This window comes from Falco biarmicus, chromosome 3, assembly GCF_023638135.1.
Source record: "Falco biarmicus isolate bFalBia1 chromosome 3, bFalBia1.pri, whole genome shotgun sequence".
Lineage (NCBI taxonomy): Eukaryota > Metazoa > Chordata > Aves > Falconiformes > Falconidae > Falco > Falco biarmicus.
Window position 1 is genome coordinate 117,122,066 of NC_079290.1, and position 15,923 is coordinate 117,137,988.

General features: G+C 63.7%; 1 protein-coding gene across 8 annotated transcripts in view; it reads left to right on the forward strand.

Moving 5' to 3' along the window:
- The first annotated feature begins 4,823 nt into the window (after positions 1-4,823).
- ADGRB2 (adhesion G protein-coupled receptor B2) overlaps positions 4,824-15,923 on the forward strand; it is a 28,582-nt gene continuing 17,482 nt past the window's right edge. For 7 of the 8 annotated variants that reach the window (XR_008821047.1, XM_056333561.1, XM_056333562.1 and 4 more), the window contains exons 1-2: positions 4,844-4,950; positions 12,194-12,998. Coding sequence is in view for 7 of the 8 variants with exons in the window: in XM_056333561.1 (XP_056189536.1) it covers positions 12,209-12,998 (790 nt within the window). In the remaining variant the exon portion in view is untranslated. Of the gene's footprint in view, positions 4,951-12,193; positions 12,999-15,923 lie in introns of all 8 variants that reach the window. The other variant, XM_056333567.1, reaches the window with a different exon arrangement.

A 15,923-nucleotide genomic window follows, 5' to 3' on the forward strand; every position in this document is an offset into this window, starting at 1 on the left:
CCCCGGGTTGCTGGCGGAGTGACAAAGGCAGGATCCCAGAGGAGCCACGGGTAACCTGGCCCTGCCAGCTCCGGCATCACCGGCATCACTGTGCCACGGCATCACTGTGCCACAGCTCCCACAGGGCCAGGACCGAGCTGCTGCCTCTGTCACCACCTCCCCCAGCAGCCCTGGGCCTGTCCTTTTGCTTCAGTTTCCCCCACGGTGGGAGATGAAAGTATCGGGATCCACCTCCCTGCACGCTCTGGGGGTTGGGAGCACTGGCACAGTGGCTCAATGCCACCACGCCAGGGCAGGGACTGACTGCCGGTGGCTGTGGTCCCTGTGCCTCTGCGTGGTTGTCACCAGGAGCGTGCAGAGCATACAGCACCAGAGCCAAAGGCCACCAGGGCAGCTCCCCCCGGGCACTGCTCTCATCTCCCACAGCCTCCTACACGTCATGCATCCCAGTTTACGGCTTACTGGAGGCCCCCAGAGATGCCACCCCCCTGCTGAGAAGGGGACAGGAGATGTGGCCAAGCGGCTTCCCAGGATCTGATCTCTGGGTTTTCCCGCTGTGAAAACCCATCAGGTGTCGGCGTTGAACGCCGCGCTCCTGCAAGACTGAGCAGCCAAGATAACATCCCCGCTGATGGCTTCAGCCGGGCTTTCTGCAGCCCTCATGTATATTAATCGAGGTGAATATTTATGCAAAGTTTCTTGATCCTGGGCGGTTGCTCCTACGGCTGCTGGTTTGGGCAGTGAAATGGCTCCGGTGGCTGGAGGCTGCTGGCAGCCCTGCGGTGGGAAGGGGCAGGGCTGGTGGTGGGCAGGCAGGCAGGGCTGGGTGGCAGCTTGCCCCTTGCCAGGCTGTTCTGGCTCGGAGAAGATCTCCAGGCATGTCAGAATCCAGAGGGATTTATCCTCGCTGAAGCCCTGGGATGGAGCAGGATGATGCGTGGAGACACGGAGGTGAAAATCCTGCAGGTGTCCCGCATGCTGGCTCCCTGCTGATGTTGTGCTCATCCCCTAATCCCACAGACCGAGAAGGCAGCCTCTGCACCTGGCAAAACCTCTCCCAGTTTCTCCCAGAACATCTCCCCAGCGTGCCTGGCCCAGCGCCTCAAGTCCTTGGCGCTGCCCTGCCTCGTGCCAAGGCACCATCTCCGCATTGGCGCAGACGGCCACGGATTCGCTCTGGTCCGTCCTTCAGCGCACAAAGTGCCTGGAAAAATCAAAATGAAGACGCTGAGCTGAATCCCATCTTCCTGGGCACAACGGCTGCGTCCGTAGGGCTGGGAGCCGCTTGGGATCAGCTGTTGGCTGCGCCGCCGCGGCAGCGCTCCCTAACAAACCCCAAAGTGAAATTTATTTCAGAGCTTATTCCTGTCCTTCTTCTTCTGCTCATCACACGGGCTTCCCTCGCTCCTTTGCCTTTGCTTTTCTCTCTGCCACCACTAGCAGAGAACTTCACGGGAAGGTGCCTCGGAGGGGAGCAGCGGCCGCAGGCAGCTGGCACGGGGCCAGTCCCTCCATCCCGGTGATGGGCACCAAGTGACTGGCAAAGGCTCCTCCTGCGGCGCTTGCTGCCTCTTCCCATTAGAACCGATAATCTTGCAAACCAAACTTTCCTGGTTTATCACTGCTTTTGTTTTTCCACTGGAGCAATTCACAGCGAAGTTTATGGGAAGCGATTCCGACAGGCGGCTGTGGATACCAGCTTCTCGAGGGCTGCCTTCTGCTCCCGTCTCGCCTCGTGCTTCGAGCTGAGGTGCTCCCGCTAAGCCTCTCCGAAATGCTGCTGCTCTGTGCCCTGCTCAGGGAAGACGAGCCCTGTGGATCGGGCCCATTGGGGGCCACAGGAGCTGGGGGGCTGATTGCAGCATCCCCACATCCCCCTGGCCAGAGGCTGGACTCCATCTCTTCCCTGAATCCTCACCCAGGGCTGTAGCTGCCATGGAGTAGCTGCCACCTGGGTGACTCTCCCCTGCCCCTGATTTCTGTGCCAAATGCTGGGGAAATAAAAGTCCCGTGTTGGGAAATTTCAACACAAGGTTGAACACCAGAGCTGGGGGGCCTCGGGGGTCAATGGGAAGGGGGGGGGCTCAGCCAGTCCCTGCCCAGCGCTGGCCATCCCGGCCATGCCCGCAGCCACGGATGCTGTTAGCCGTAGTGGCAGTGCCTGCATTAATGATTGTGGTGGCACCGGGGACCTTGTGTCAAGCTAACGGGTTATTATTGCCTTAATGGACAGGTCTAATTCCCATCCAGCAGGCAAAGCCCTGGTGTTACAACCTCCGCACACGCGGGCACTGCTCTAATTATGCCCTGCGAGCGGCTCTGCTTGCACTGAGCCTCAGCCCCCTCGAATCCAGTGGCACCAGTGAGGCCGAGAGCCCTGATCAGTGTTTTCCCCACAGCCCAGCAGTTCATCGGAGAGAGGAGGAGGATGGAGGCTCTGGGCACTCGCACCGATCAGCCAGGGAGATGCTTTGTTTTGGCTTGGAGGTCTCCAGTGCCTTCCAGAGCACTGCCTGGCCTGGGGGGCTGCAGGGGCTGAGCACCCCTCTTGCCATGCTTTGGGCTGGGGGCATGGCTGGCGGCGGAGCTCACGCTGTGGCTGGGGGAGCTTTGCAGGGATGCAGCGGCAGCAAGCAGCTACAGAGAGCACCCAGTTGTCCTGGTAACAGTGGGTGCCTCCGGCTCCCGCAGCTCAGCCCCCCCCAGCACCGGTGCCCTCCGGCCCCTATTTGCCCACCTGGGGCAGAGGAGACTTTTGGTGATGCCACCTGCAGCACTGGGGAGCCTGGGGTAGGGGGGATGCGGAGGCTGGAAATTACTCCCGCGCTGGAAGGGCAGCAGCAGGCACAGGGGGACGTTACGTGCATGACCACGGACCATCACCAGGCCTGGGGGCAGGGGGGTTTGCAGGACAGAGCCATGCAAGCCAGGCTGTGCCGTAGCCAGCACCACAATCAGGGCAGAGCCCATAGGCAACACTCAGGCAGCGCATCCTGCTCGCATCCGGCATTGCATCCTGTATCGCATCCTGCATTGCTCGCAGGGCAGCAGTAGCTGGTGACAAGTGATGCGTTTGGAAATTTGGAAGTGTATCAAGCGTGCAGATCTATTTGGCTGCAGGAGCCAACACCTCGTGGGAAGCAGAGAGCGTGACCCAGGGAGCCGTGGGTTTGGGGATGGCCCTTCTGCTGAGCTGCAGCCGCTGCAATGATCTGTATTTACAGAGACGGGTTCTGGAATATCCTCCAGTTATGTCTGAACTAATGATGCTTTTCTCCCTGGGATAAAAAACAGCCTGGAAAGCTGGTGTACTTGCTTTCAGCCTTGACCTAGAGGGGATGAGTGTCTGTCTGGGGCTGCTGGGTCAGGCATCCACGGGCTGCAGGGGGGGACTGGGAAAAGGGAACACCACAGGGGAAAGGAGCTCAATTGCACAAAGGTCTCAGGTGGCTGTGACCCTGCACTTCCAGCAGCACTGAGCTGGGTTAGGGCTGGTGCTGTGCTACAGATACCCAGGGTGCTGAGCAGTGGTCTCGGTGGTGCTTCCTGCTACCCAGTTTCTACCCCTGTTGTGCCAAGCCCTGGACAGAGGCTGCAGGGGCCACCCGGAGGTCTGTGCATCCCCAAGCAGTGCCGACAAGGATGCGACCAGCGGAGGTGGACAGGCAGGGGATGGGAACATGCAGCATTTCCAGTGGCACTGCTCCTGCAGTGTGGCAGCGAGGCCATGCCACATCCCGCTGGGCTCCTTGTGGTGTGGCTGGGGCTTGGTGGTGGTGACACCTTGTCCTCTCCAAACCAGAGCAACCTGTGCTCCTGGTGGGCTCTGCCCTGGGCAGGATCCGTGCTGCGGTGGAGCCTCGGTGCTGGCCACTCTCTGTTACCCACGGACCACCGAGACACTCAGGTTTATCCCATCTGTTCATGGTCTCCTTGTGAAACAGCAGTGCTGCAGCCCCCCCAGACACCACCATGGCTCTGGGAGTCTGACACCCTCCGTGTCATACCACTTGTGACCCATTTCTGTGATCATGGGGTGTGCCAGCCCCATTACTCACCTGGTGTTGATGCTCCAGCTCTCCCTGCATCCCAGCCCCGCACCCCTGCAAAACATGCCCTACCAAGGCCTGCACGTGTGTGCAACACGGCTGCTGGCAGGGAGCACATGTATCCTGCACAGGGGCGTGCCATGCACGTGCGTGTGCACGCCACAGCACCCACCGATGTGCACGCGTGCACTGCCCACGCATCAGCAAGCACGAACCGACTGATTGCGTGCATGCACGCGCAACCCAGCCACGCACACGCGGGCACAGCACGCGGGCATGAACCATTTCATGTGTGTGCGGGCATATGCCTGCACACACATGAGGCCTGCACGCACCGCTCCCCCCCCCCCCGCAGCAGCACAACACCCGTGTGCGTGTGCACACCACAGCCACCCCCCGTGCATGCACGGCCCCCCCCCGTGCCGCCTGCACACCCCCCCCCGCCGCTCCCCCAGCGTTGCAGCATCCCGGGGGTCACCTTCCCCCCCACCCCGTTCTCTGAAGCGAGCGGCACGGTACCGGCAGCCGGGGAGGGGGTGCTCACAACCCCCTCCCCCCCGGTGCCCCCTCCCCCCCCCCCCGCCGCCCCCGGTGTCCGTAAGGCGGCCCCGCCGCCGCGCAGGCTCCCCGCCATGCCCGGTGCTGTCACACCGCCCCGCGCCCGGCGCATGCAGCAAGTGCCCGAGCGGCGCGCGCCGCCGCCGCCCCCGCCCCCCGCCGCCGCCGCCGCCGCCACCGGGGCCCCGCGCGCCGCGCGCCCCGCTCCCGGCCCCGCGCGCCGCCGCGCTCCCCCGGGCGCGCCCGGGCACCGGCTGCCGCCGCCGCTGCCGCCGCTCGGGGATGGCCAGCCCGCTGCACGCCGCGCCGCGCCGGGGCTACACGCGCTGCTGACGGAGCGCAGGTAAGGGCGGCGGCGGGGGGGGGGAGCGGGGACCCCTCCCCGGTGCACCGGCACCCCCTCCCCGCCGGTGCACCGGCACCCCCCCTCCCTTCTGCCTCTGCCTTGCCGGTGCACCGAGGTGCGGTGCGCTCCCCCCCCGCCTCCCGCCGCGGCGCAGCGGGGGCGGCAGCTCGCCGGGGATGCGGGATGCGGCGGCCGGTGCTGCCGGTTGCCAGAGCCCCGGATCCGCCGTGCGGCCCCCCCCCGCCCCCCCCCCCCCCCCGTCTTCCCCGCTGCCTCTCCGGCCCCGGCCAACTTTCCTGCCTCGGCGGGCGGGGAGCTGCAGCCACGTCGCCGTACCGGCGGTGCCCCGTGCCCGGTGCCCGGTGCGGGCAGTGGCATCCCCGGGCCCTGCCTGGAAGTTGCGCGGGGCTGCGGCGGCGGCGGCGGGGCGGGCTTGGCACCGGCTAGCGGCGGCATGCCCGGGGCTGCCGGTCCTCCTCCGGGGCTACCGCCAACCCCCGGGGGCTACCAGTCTCGCTCCACGGCTACGGACACCCCCCGGGGCTACCAGTCTCCCTCCATGGCTACCGGCCTCCTCCAGGGCTACCAGTCCTCCTTCGGGGCTATCGGACCCCCCACCCGAGCTACCGGTCTCCCTCCAGTGCTACCGGCCCCCCCCACGAGCTACTGGTCCCCCTCCGGGGCGACTCCCCCGCCCCCCCCCCAAAGCTACCAGTCTCCCTCCGGGGTTACCGGTCCCTCCCCGCAAGCAGTGCCAGGGCTCCGGCAGCCCCACGCGGAGGTGCTGCACGCATGTCGGTGGGCACATGTGTGTTGCTTGGGCACAGGTATGGCATGGCGGTGCTGTGGTGTGTCATACGGCAAAGGCCACGGGTGGCATCTCTGCCAGCCCTAGCGTGGGCACGCGTGTGCTGCCAGCCCGGCACGCGTGGGTGCTCGGTGGGTCAGTCTCCCCACACCGGGGCTGGTGGCCCCACACCGTCACCCCTAGCCAGGGCTGTGGGGAACCGGCACGCACCGGGGTGCGTGGGCAGGCGTGTTGGCGGAGCCCCGGCAGCAGGAGGGGGGTTTCGCAGCTCTCCCCTGCGTGGGGCTTTGTTCGGTGCCAGCGTGGAGGGGCTGCGGGGACCCTCTGTGCCGCGGCCGTGCCATGGGGGCGAGCGGTACCCAGGGACTGTGGGCGTGTGGCGAGGGCACACGTGGGCGCCCAGCGTGTGCCGGCGCGGGCATGTGGGGCGTGCAGGTGGCAGCCAAATCTGGGGGGGTGCGGGGGAGCTGCTTCCCTTCCCGAGGGACCTGCGAGCCCTGGGGTTCGTGGCAGGAGCGATGCCACGTGTGCCCACGCAGGTCACTTGTTGAAGCACGGGGAGATTTTTTCCGCAGCCCCAGCCGAGGTGGGGGGGTGCGCGTGCACCGCGCCTGCACGGTTGGCGCTGGGGGCCCGTGGCAGTGCAGCGTGTGAACAACCCTTTGCTTTTCTAGGTCATGTCACTGCTGCCTGTGCTGGATGGCGCCTGGCAGCCAGGGCTGCCGGTGACGTGGGGGAGGTGGCCCTGGGGTGGCCGGGCTGGGTCATGGCAGAGCCTCTGGTTGGAGTTTCTTGGCCGGGTGCTGCCGATGGTTTGGATGGCGTGCGTGGGGCTGGTGCTGAGTCGTGCCGCTGTGGGAATGCTGCCAGCGGGGCGGTTATTTGGCACTGACCTCTTCCCCCCCCAAAGGTGGTGGCAGCTGAGCTGAGGGGGGGCTCATGGGGAGGGAGCCGTCTCGCATCGGGCGCCTGTGGGGAGGAGCGGGGTGGCGCGGCTGTCATCACCGTCACCATCACCTGGCTGCTGTCCGGCCACCCTCATCGGGGAGGCTCGGCGCCCCGATTCCCAGCGGCATTCATTACCAGTGGCACAGACGGCGGCGGATGCTGGAATTGGCCATAGGGCAGTGCCAGCCCGTCTGTGCCGGAGCCCGGAGCCTGGTGCCTGGCAGCGGCTTCTCTTCGAGGCCTGCCCAGTTGCTTGTCAAGCCTTGTCAGCAGACCCTGCTTTGATCCAGGGAGTTTGCAAGAAGCTGGGATCCTACAAATTTGATCTGTGCTGGAGAGAAAATGGATACGGAGCCGGCACTGCGGTCAGCTTGCTCCCTGACCGGCAGCCACGTGGCAGAGGTGCTCCAGCGCTGGCTGGGACACACTGTCTGCTCTTCCCGGCTGCCTCCGGCTCTTCTCGACGCCTCTAAGGATCTCTGGCAGCGCAGCTCTCCTGCCCGGTGTGACACCTCTGCCGTGCCAGTGCCGGGCGTTGGGCCGGAGGTGCTGAGCTCAGGCTGTGGAGAGCCCTGCCACGGCACCAACCTCCCGCGCAGAGCAGTGGGAATAGATGAGTCTTCCTTCACTCGGGCTGTTCCCATCGGTACCAACTCCCCATGTCCTGGGCTGGGTGCTCTCCAGGCTGGGTGGGGGCTACAGGACAGGCTCCTCACGTCCCCGTGCTCGGAGGAAGATGATGCTCAGCTGGATGGATGCGTGAACCATGGGATGAGCTGCTAGCCCTGGTCCAGCTCGACACAGCCCTTGGGGCTGGGCTGCTGTGATGCTTTGACACTTCTCCACAGGAATTTGGACCGAGGCCCTGCAAACTCATTTTCTACCACGGAGCCATCCTGTAATGGGGACGGGGCTGGCTCTGGGCCACCCAGCTCAGTTGCCAAACGTCAGAGGTTCTGTAGCTCCTTGGTGCTCGTGAGGGCCATCGCATGCCCCCCCGCTCTCGTCCCGTCTGTTCGTTCTTGATGTCCTCCAAGAGCAGGATGAAGCCAGGGCCCTTCTCCTCGGGGCACCTTGGAGGCTCCTGGCAGATCTGGGTCTGGCTGAGAATGGTGTGTGACAAGGAAAAATCCCCCTCCGGCATGAGCACCCATCCGGGCTGCCATCCTCCTGCTGCCACCCCTGTGACTTGGACCCTGCGTTGGAGCCCTCCTGGGGCTCTCAGCCCCCCTGCCCCATCCCTTTGCAGGATGGAGCTGATGGAGAAGAGGGAGCTGCATCCCAGCGACATGGAAACTACTCGGAAGAGGCCATGGGAGAGTGGCAGGAGCAGCTGTGGCTGCTGCAGCCCCTGCGGGTGGCCTGCTGCGGGGGCGGGGGGGCTTGCCTCCAGGGACCCCCACAGCCGTGGAAGGAGAGGCAGCACACACTGTTCCCTGGCAGAGTGTAATCCCTAATCCCGGTGGAGATTTCAGTGTGCTGTCTCTTGGCCTTGCTTTTGGAGTGGAGTTTTACCAACAGCAGTTAAGTAAAATAAATAAAAAGGCCTTTGCTTGCCAGTGCTAGCGAGGCTGAGCCAGTGATTGGCAAAGCGGCACCATTAATTACAGCTCGGCGCTGCTGCCAGCCTGCCTGCTTCAGGAAAGGTGGTGGCAGCGCGCCGGGGAAGCCAGAGGGAGAGGGGGAGTGTGTGGGGAAGGGCAAGACGTGGGAGCGTGGAATGGGGGGGAAATATGGTCCCAGGTGCCAGGGGGATTGTGCCGTGGTAGGTGGGAGCAGCATGGATACCCCTCTCCCCGCTGAGCGCCCGGGCGGGCACGGGAGCCCATGCATGCAGACATGTGTGCACGCACACACTTTGCAGGAAGCCACGTTTTCGGGGGGGCAAGGGCTGGAGGTGGTGATGTCGGTGGATTTTCTCTGGCACCTTCACCCGGTGATGCTCAGAGCGTTAATTAGTTGGCAGAGCGAGGCTGTGTCAGCGCTGTCGAGGGCCGGGCAGGGGCTTGGTGCTGGGGGTCCCTCGCGCCGGGAGGATGGGCGCAGGGTGGCAAGGGCTAAGCGTGGAGGTGGTGCTTTGAAGGTCCCCGATGCCTTTGAACTGCTAGCGAAGATCCTGGAAATCGGAGGGTTGCAGACGTTCCTGGCGGGAAGAGCTCGTTAGGGCACTTTGTTGGCATCACCTCTGGGCAGGCAGGGATATACTCCCGTGGGATGGAGCCTGTTTTGTGGCCACATGGCCGTGCTGTCGGCTAGCCTGCTCCTCCCTAGATACCGTCGCCTTTTGGCATGGACCAAGGCTGTTCCCACCATGGTTCAACACCCTGGGCTGCCTGGCCCTTCCTTACCCTGCTGCCCTTTTTCCAAGCCATCCTTGTGTTAAGAATTCTCACGGATCGCGTATTTTTTACACCCTATTAAAAGAAGACTGTTGGGTTAAAAAGCGTGTCTCTCAAAACCCAAATCTCCTTTACTTTGCTATTAATCGTTTCTCAGATTATTAATGCCAGCAGGGTTTAGTGCCGCCTGTTTATCACTTTGGGGGCTGGTTGGTTGTTTCTGGCTTTGCCTGGTCGGAGAGGGGTGGCCGCGGCCGAGCAGAAGCGCGGTAGTCGGGAGCTGGCCCCCGCTGTGCCGGGAGGATGGAGCTGGACTGCATCCCTGCTGAAATCTCCATTCGGGGGGAGCATCTTCAGGGAAACAACCTGTTTGTGCGGTGTGAGCAGGGCTGGCGTGGAGTGTTGTCTCCTCCCGTTGTGCCGCGGCTGCTGGTGAGGGAGAGACGAGCCCTTGTTGGATCCTGCCGGTTACCGGAGCCGGGAGGGATGTGATGACAGCGATGGAGAGGGACCGTGCTCTGACTGCCGAGGATGGGGAGCCTGGGATGTCGCTTCCGCATGGTTGCTTCCCGGCTCTGTGATGGCTCTTTAAAAGCTTTAATTAAAAACCCACCCTCTTCCCTGTGTCCGGGCAGGGAACAAAAGGCAAATGGAAGGGGCTGGAGCGGGTGCCTGCGGTGGGTGAGCATGCCAGCCTGTGCCAGCCATGCTCCGGGTGCCATCCCCTTCCCGGGGGAGCAGCACCCGCTCCTGCAGCAGCCCAGCGGGGTGGTTGGGTGCGGTGGGTCCCAGGGGGCAGCAGGCATCCCCCATCAGCCGGCTTCGCCAGCGGTGCCACCATGCAGTCACCGACGGTGGGTGGTTTCTCCTGCATGGACCGAAGCCCTTTTGGAGGTGGGGGGGCGATGACAGCGGGGCCATGCCCTGGTGCCCCGGCAAGGCTGGGCTCCCCCTTGCCGGAGCACACGGGCAGTGATGCTGCAGGCTGTGAGGTCCTCCCCGCGGTGCCAGGTAGGCTGTGACAGTGGCCCCTCCTCGAGCTGCTCGGTAGCTCCCACTGGGTGACTCGGTGCCCCAGATGTTAAATGTTTTCTTGGGCCCAGCTTGCAGCTCAATGAAATATCTTCACTGCAGCAGCAACAGCAAGCGCTGCGGGGAGCGAGGCTGGTGCTGAACGAGCTGTATCAGATTTGATCTGCTCTTAACGAGCCCCGGTCTTCAGTAGCAGCTACAGCATGGTGCTGGGCTCCCCGGCAGCCGCAGCCCTGGCAGGTTTTGGGGCTCGGGGGAGGCTCCCCACGGTCCAGAGCACCTGGGTCTTGCAGGGTGCCGTGTTTAAAAGGCGAGGAGCCCAGGGAGGTGTGGTAGTGGGCTGCCTGGCCGTGCCCGTCCCCACCGAGCTTTCCAGCAGCCGGTTTGCCTCAGCCGTGCAGGCAGGCTGGGCATTGGCAGGAGCCGGGCAGGAGGGATGGGTGGATGGCAGTGCCGAGCATCCCTCCTCGCTGCTCCCAGGTGAGGGAAGCAAGCACCATCTTGTGTCCCTGCCAGGCTGCGGGAGCCCCAGGAGCTCGCTGCAGAGCAGCAGCGTGTCCCTGCCTGACCTCCTCCTCCTCCTCCTCCTCCCCCCATCCCCGGTTCTCCCGGAGCAATGGAGGGCTTGGACTCTCCGGGAGACCTCAGGACCTTGCTGGGCGCTTGAGGAGCATCAGTGGGGGATGCTCATGGGGCTCCCTGCTCTGGCTGCCCCTTGGCTCCCCATTGCTGCTGCCACAGGTGGGGGGTCTCCTGTTGAATTCCCAGGGGTCTCCCAAGGGTGGAAGTGGCTGCAGAAAGTGGGGGTTTCTTTTGACCTAGATCTCTCTGCTTACACTGGGGGGTCCTGCCCAGATCCGGCCCCAGACCTGGCTGCTCCCACTGGCTCCATCCCAGCCCCTTTCTCCCCATGCCTGCGTGCCACTGACAGACACCGGCTGCCGGCACCGAGCCCCGTCACTGCCGGGGCGGCAGGAGCCAGTGCCAGCCTGTTGCATGAGAGCTGGGTTATTTTTAGCTCTTTAATGTGCCCATTATGGCTTCGGCACATGCTCGGCCGAGGCTCAGGCTCCCTCTCTGATGAGCAGGGGGATGCCCTGGTACCGGGGCCTCCGCCAGGGATGATCTGGGAGCAGGAGATGTTGTTTGGGGGTGGAGAAAAGCATCCCTGTGTCACGCTGAGTGCTCGGCATCCCCCACGCATGGCTGGGATGGAGGGGAGCAGGGACCTTGGTGGTTTTGGAAATCAGCCTCTGGAACAGCACCTGTCACTTGTGGCCACCTCCTGACCATCCCCTGCTGTCCCCAGGGCTGTCCCCTCACTGCCGCTGCCCTGGGTGCAGGCTGGCCTGGCACAGCGGTGCCGACACGTGCGCGGTGGCCTTGGCCTCTGTAGAGCCACGCTCCGGTCCCACTTAATAAGGCCACCACGTGCATTATTTTATTAATGAGTTATTAAAAAGCTATCCATGGCGATGCTGCTGTATACCCAGCCTGTTGTCCAAGAAATATGTACTTTAACGATTGCTTGCCCCGTGCTGGGCTTTCCTGGCAGGTCAGGGGGAGAGCTGTTGGGTATCCCTGTTGGGGTGCCTGTGCACCCCAGCACATCACCCTGGGCTCCTCTGCTGAGCAGCTGGCCTTTCCCCACAGTGCTCTGGGGCACCAGCAATAGCTATGAGGCTTTTTATAGCCCCATCTGGGCAGAAGCTGTTTGGTGACTCCTTGCCCAGGTTGTGCTTGGCTGGCTGCGGTGGGTGAGCCGAGGGCAGGGCGGGTCCCCGCGGTGGGTGTCTGCTGGCTGCGGAGTGGGAGCTGCATCTCTGCTCTGATGGTTTTGGAGTAGAGTCCCCGGTCTGTGCTGCATGGTCCCCAGCCCAGGGGCTGCCTTGGCAGAGCACAGGGAACCAGGCAGGGGTCTCCAATGGCTGTCCCCTGCTTGCAGGGTGACAGCTGGCGATGTGGACCAGCTGGGATGCTGCTCCTGCAGCGGCTGGGGCTTGGTGCAGGGTTTTGACTCCCCTGGCACAGCGGGGAGCCCGCAGTGACTTGCCTGCTGCTAAGCATCTGTCTGTCTGTCTATCCTGTCTGTCTGTGTCTGCCTCTCCCCCAGGGCAAATGCCATAGGATGACCGCTGCTGGTCCCCTCTTACTGGCTGTGATATCTTCTCTCCTGTGGCTCACACGGGGCTTTGACCCGGCTCCCAGTGCCTGCTCCGCTCTGGCCTCCGGCGTCCTCTACGGCTCCTTCTCCCTCAAGGACCTCTTCCCCACCATCTCCTCCGGCTGCTCCTGGACCCTGGAGAACCCTGACCCCACCAAGTACTCGCTCTACCTCCGCTTCAACCGGGAGGAGCAGGTCTGCACCCACTTCTCGCCCATGGTGCTGCCACTTGACCACTACCTGGCCAACTACACCTGCGACCCCCGCGGCGAGGCCGCCAGCCCCCCGCCCGCTCACCAGCGGCCGGAGGAGGAGGAGGAGGAGGAAGAGGAGGAAGCTGAGCTGGAGCTGTGCGAGGACGCAGGGCCCTTCACCTTCCTCCATTTCGACAAGAACTTTGTGCAACTGTGCCTGGCGGCCGAGCCCGAGGCAGCCCCCCGCCTCCTGGCCCCCCAAGCCCTGGAATTCCGTTTCGTGGAGGTGCTGCTCATCAACAACAACAACTCCAGCCAGTTCACCTGCAGCGTGCTCTGCCGCTGGCTGGAGGAGTGTCTGCAGGCTCCTGGCGCTCGCCGCTGCGGCTTCACCCACGCCGGCTGCAGCTGCCAGGCGGAGAGCCCACCGGCACCGCGGCGCAACGGCACGCGGCACGCCGCCCGCACGCCTGCCCCACCGCCCACCGCTGGTGACTGCTGCCCCACTGACCTGCATTCTGCGAATGCCAATGATTTCGACCTGCCCGAGGTCCCACACGGTGAGTGGGGTGTGGGGGGAGCCCCGGGGATGGACCCCCTGCTGCATGCGTGCTTCTTAGCAGTGCTGGGCACCGAGCAGGGAGGCTGTGCAATGGATGGATCCTGCCTGTGCACGCTCTCTGGGGCAGGAGGGGTGCAAATCTGGTGCTGTGCACAGAGCAGGGAAGCCATGCAATGGATGAATCCTGCCCATGCACACTCTCTGGGACAGGAGGGGTGTAAACTGGGTGCTGTGCACTGAACAAGGAAGCTGTGCAATAGATGAATCCTGCATGAGCACACTTTCTGGGGTAGGAGGGGTGCAAATTGGGTGCTGTGTACAGACTGGGGAAGCCTTGCAATGGATGAATCCTGTCTGTGCATGCTCTCTGGGGCAGGAGGGGTGTAAACTGGGTGCTGTGTACTGAACAAGGAAGCTGTGCAATAGATGAATCCTGCTTATGCACGCTTTCTGGGGTAGGAGGGGTGCAAATCTGGTGCTGTGCACAGAGCAGGGAAGCCATGCAATGCATGAATCCTGCCTGTGCATGCTCTCTGGGGCAGGAGGGGTGCAAACTGCGTGCTGTGCAGAGCAGGGAGGCCTTGCAAAGTGCAAATCCTGTGCATGCTCCTGGGTCCAGCACACCTCGTCCAAGCGACGGCCAGGCTCAGTGGAGCTGCAGCTTGCTCTGCCCTTGCCGTGGCCTGGCTGACCCTGTCAGTGCTGCTCAGCGCCACGCCGGCTCCGCTGTTTGCCATGGCTGCTCTGGCACAGCCTGCACAGCCGCGGGGCCTCGGTCACGGCCTCCCTGGCACAGGGCTGCTGCTCACCTGCCGGTGTGCCCGGAGCGGCAGCCCTATCACTCTGCATTGGTGGAGATGTGGAAAACAATTTGCAGGTAAAATGACCCTTTCCTGTGGCAAATTACCCTTGACTGCTGCAGCCCAGGCGCTTGTTATTCCAGGCAGGATGTCACGGCATGGTGGCACGGCGTGGCCGGGCTATTAACCAGGCGGAATGAAGCCATTTGCTCGTTACGGAATTGCAGAAACCTCGAGTGAAGATAAAGCAGCCGTGCTTACCCGCGCCCTGGGCGCCAGGGTTGGGCTGCCCATGGCAGGGACCTGCCTTGCCCAAGCACTCCCTTCACCTGTGGGGCACCTCTGCCCAGCCCACCGAGGTGATGCAGGGGTTCTGGGCCACATCTGGCCAGATGTTCCCCCTGCGCCAGCTCTGGGTCATGCACGGGGAGGAGCATTCCCAAACTTAGCTGCGTGGGGCCTTTATCCAGCAGATTAGGTGGTGGTGATGGGCTGTGGGTATATATACAATTTCATTGGGCTTTAGCATTTATTTCAGGAGCTAAATGTCATTACGGGCAGATCCCCTGCTTAAATCCCTGGCCTGTTACAGCTGCAGGGTTACAAATCGCCTCATCCCACGGGGAGTTGCTTGAGCTGATTTTGGTTGGTTTTTTTCCTTCCTATTTTTTTCCTCTCTAAATGCAACTCTGCATGGACAATTAAGAGCTCAGTGCCAGGTTCAGGTGCCATCCCCAAGGTCAGCCTGGCTGACCCTTTGCCCAGGGCCCTGACACCCGCTGTGTCCCAGGGCTGCCTGGGGAGCAGTGGGTGCTGCGGGCTGCCGGCACGGAGCAGGGCTGCAGGATACCCCATCCCCTCACTTCTGGAGGGGATTCTGCATCTCCTCATGGCTGGTTTGGTGGGGTTTAGTAATGCCAAGCATGGCTCAAAGAGAGGATGCTGAGCTGGGTGCTGGAGATGGAGGTCCCTGCAGAGCTGGCACACTCAGGCATTGAGCCGCTTGCCACCTCTCCGTGGACTGGCACACAGACCAGCTGCAATGGCGAGAGCGCAAACTCCCGCTCCTTCCCCAAATTACATTTGACATTCAATTAAAACCTGGAGGTGCCTGGAGGTACGATGTTATTGCGGTGCCAGAGCCACAAGGGTAATGCGCTGCCTCGGCCGCACCGTGTGTCACACTGCTGCCAACCGGTGCAGCCCCCGCACCCCGGTCCCCCCCCTGGGCACTCGTGGCTGAACCCTGGGGCTGCGGGGCTGGAGCACAGAGCGCCCTTCATGGCATCGAGGGGGGGTCCTGGGCTCCCACCTGGCCTCCCCCCAGCACCCCACGGAATGGAGAATGGCTGCCTTTCAGGGTGGCGGTGGCAGGCAGGGCCGGGGGGCTGAATGGCGCCTGTGAGCTGAGCTTTGGCGGGCGCCCAGCACTGATCTCACCCTCCTCCGCCGAGCGCCGCAGCCGCGCAGCGATGCGGGGGCTGGCGCCCACCCAGCCGCCCCCCGGGCCCAGCCGCAGCGGTGACCCCAGGGGTCCCCATCCCCTCCGTGGCATGGCTTTCCCATAGGGATGTGGTTGGGACCAGGGGGATGCAGCCCCAGGGCAACACAGCGCTGGGTCTGCGTGGGTGGAAGTGCGGGTGGGTGTGGGGATGGGGTTGAAACTTTTGTGGGGTGATGGTAGGCACGTTATAGCCATGCGGTGGGGGGGGGGGGTCTGTGGAGAGGGGACACCCCCACAGAGCCTGCAGTGCAGAGGCTGAGCTGTTTCAGCTCTGGGGGTTGCTCTGGGCTGTGTTTCCCCTTGCTCCAAACCCATCATCCTTTGGAAACCAGCCCCCTCCCCTCCCCCCGCCCCAGGAGGTGATGCCGGGAGGTGATGCTGGGAGGGGGCCACATCTGCCAGCTTGCAGGGTCACAACCAGCCTTGGAGGACTTGCTGAGGTCCCCAGAAAATCACCTCTGCCCTTGCAGCCCAGCAGCCACAATGCTGGGCTCGGGGAGGGGGGACCCCCACGGCAGGACCGGGTGCAGGTGCCGGGGACGGCCCCAGCTGCCCCGCAGTGGCGGCCGGGGATTTAGTGCTCTCCGAAGAAAATTGAATTTGGTGTCTCTGTCGAACA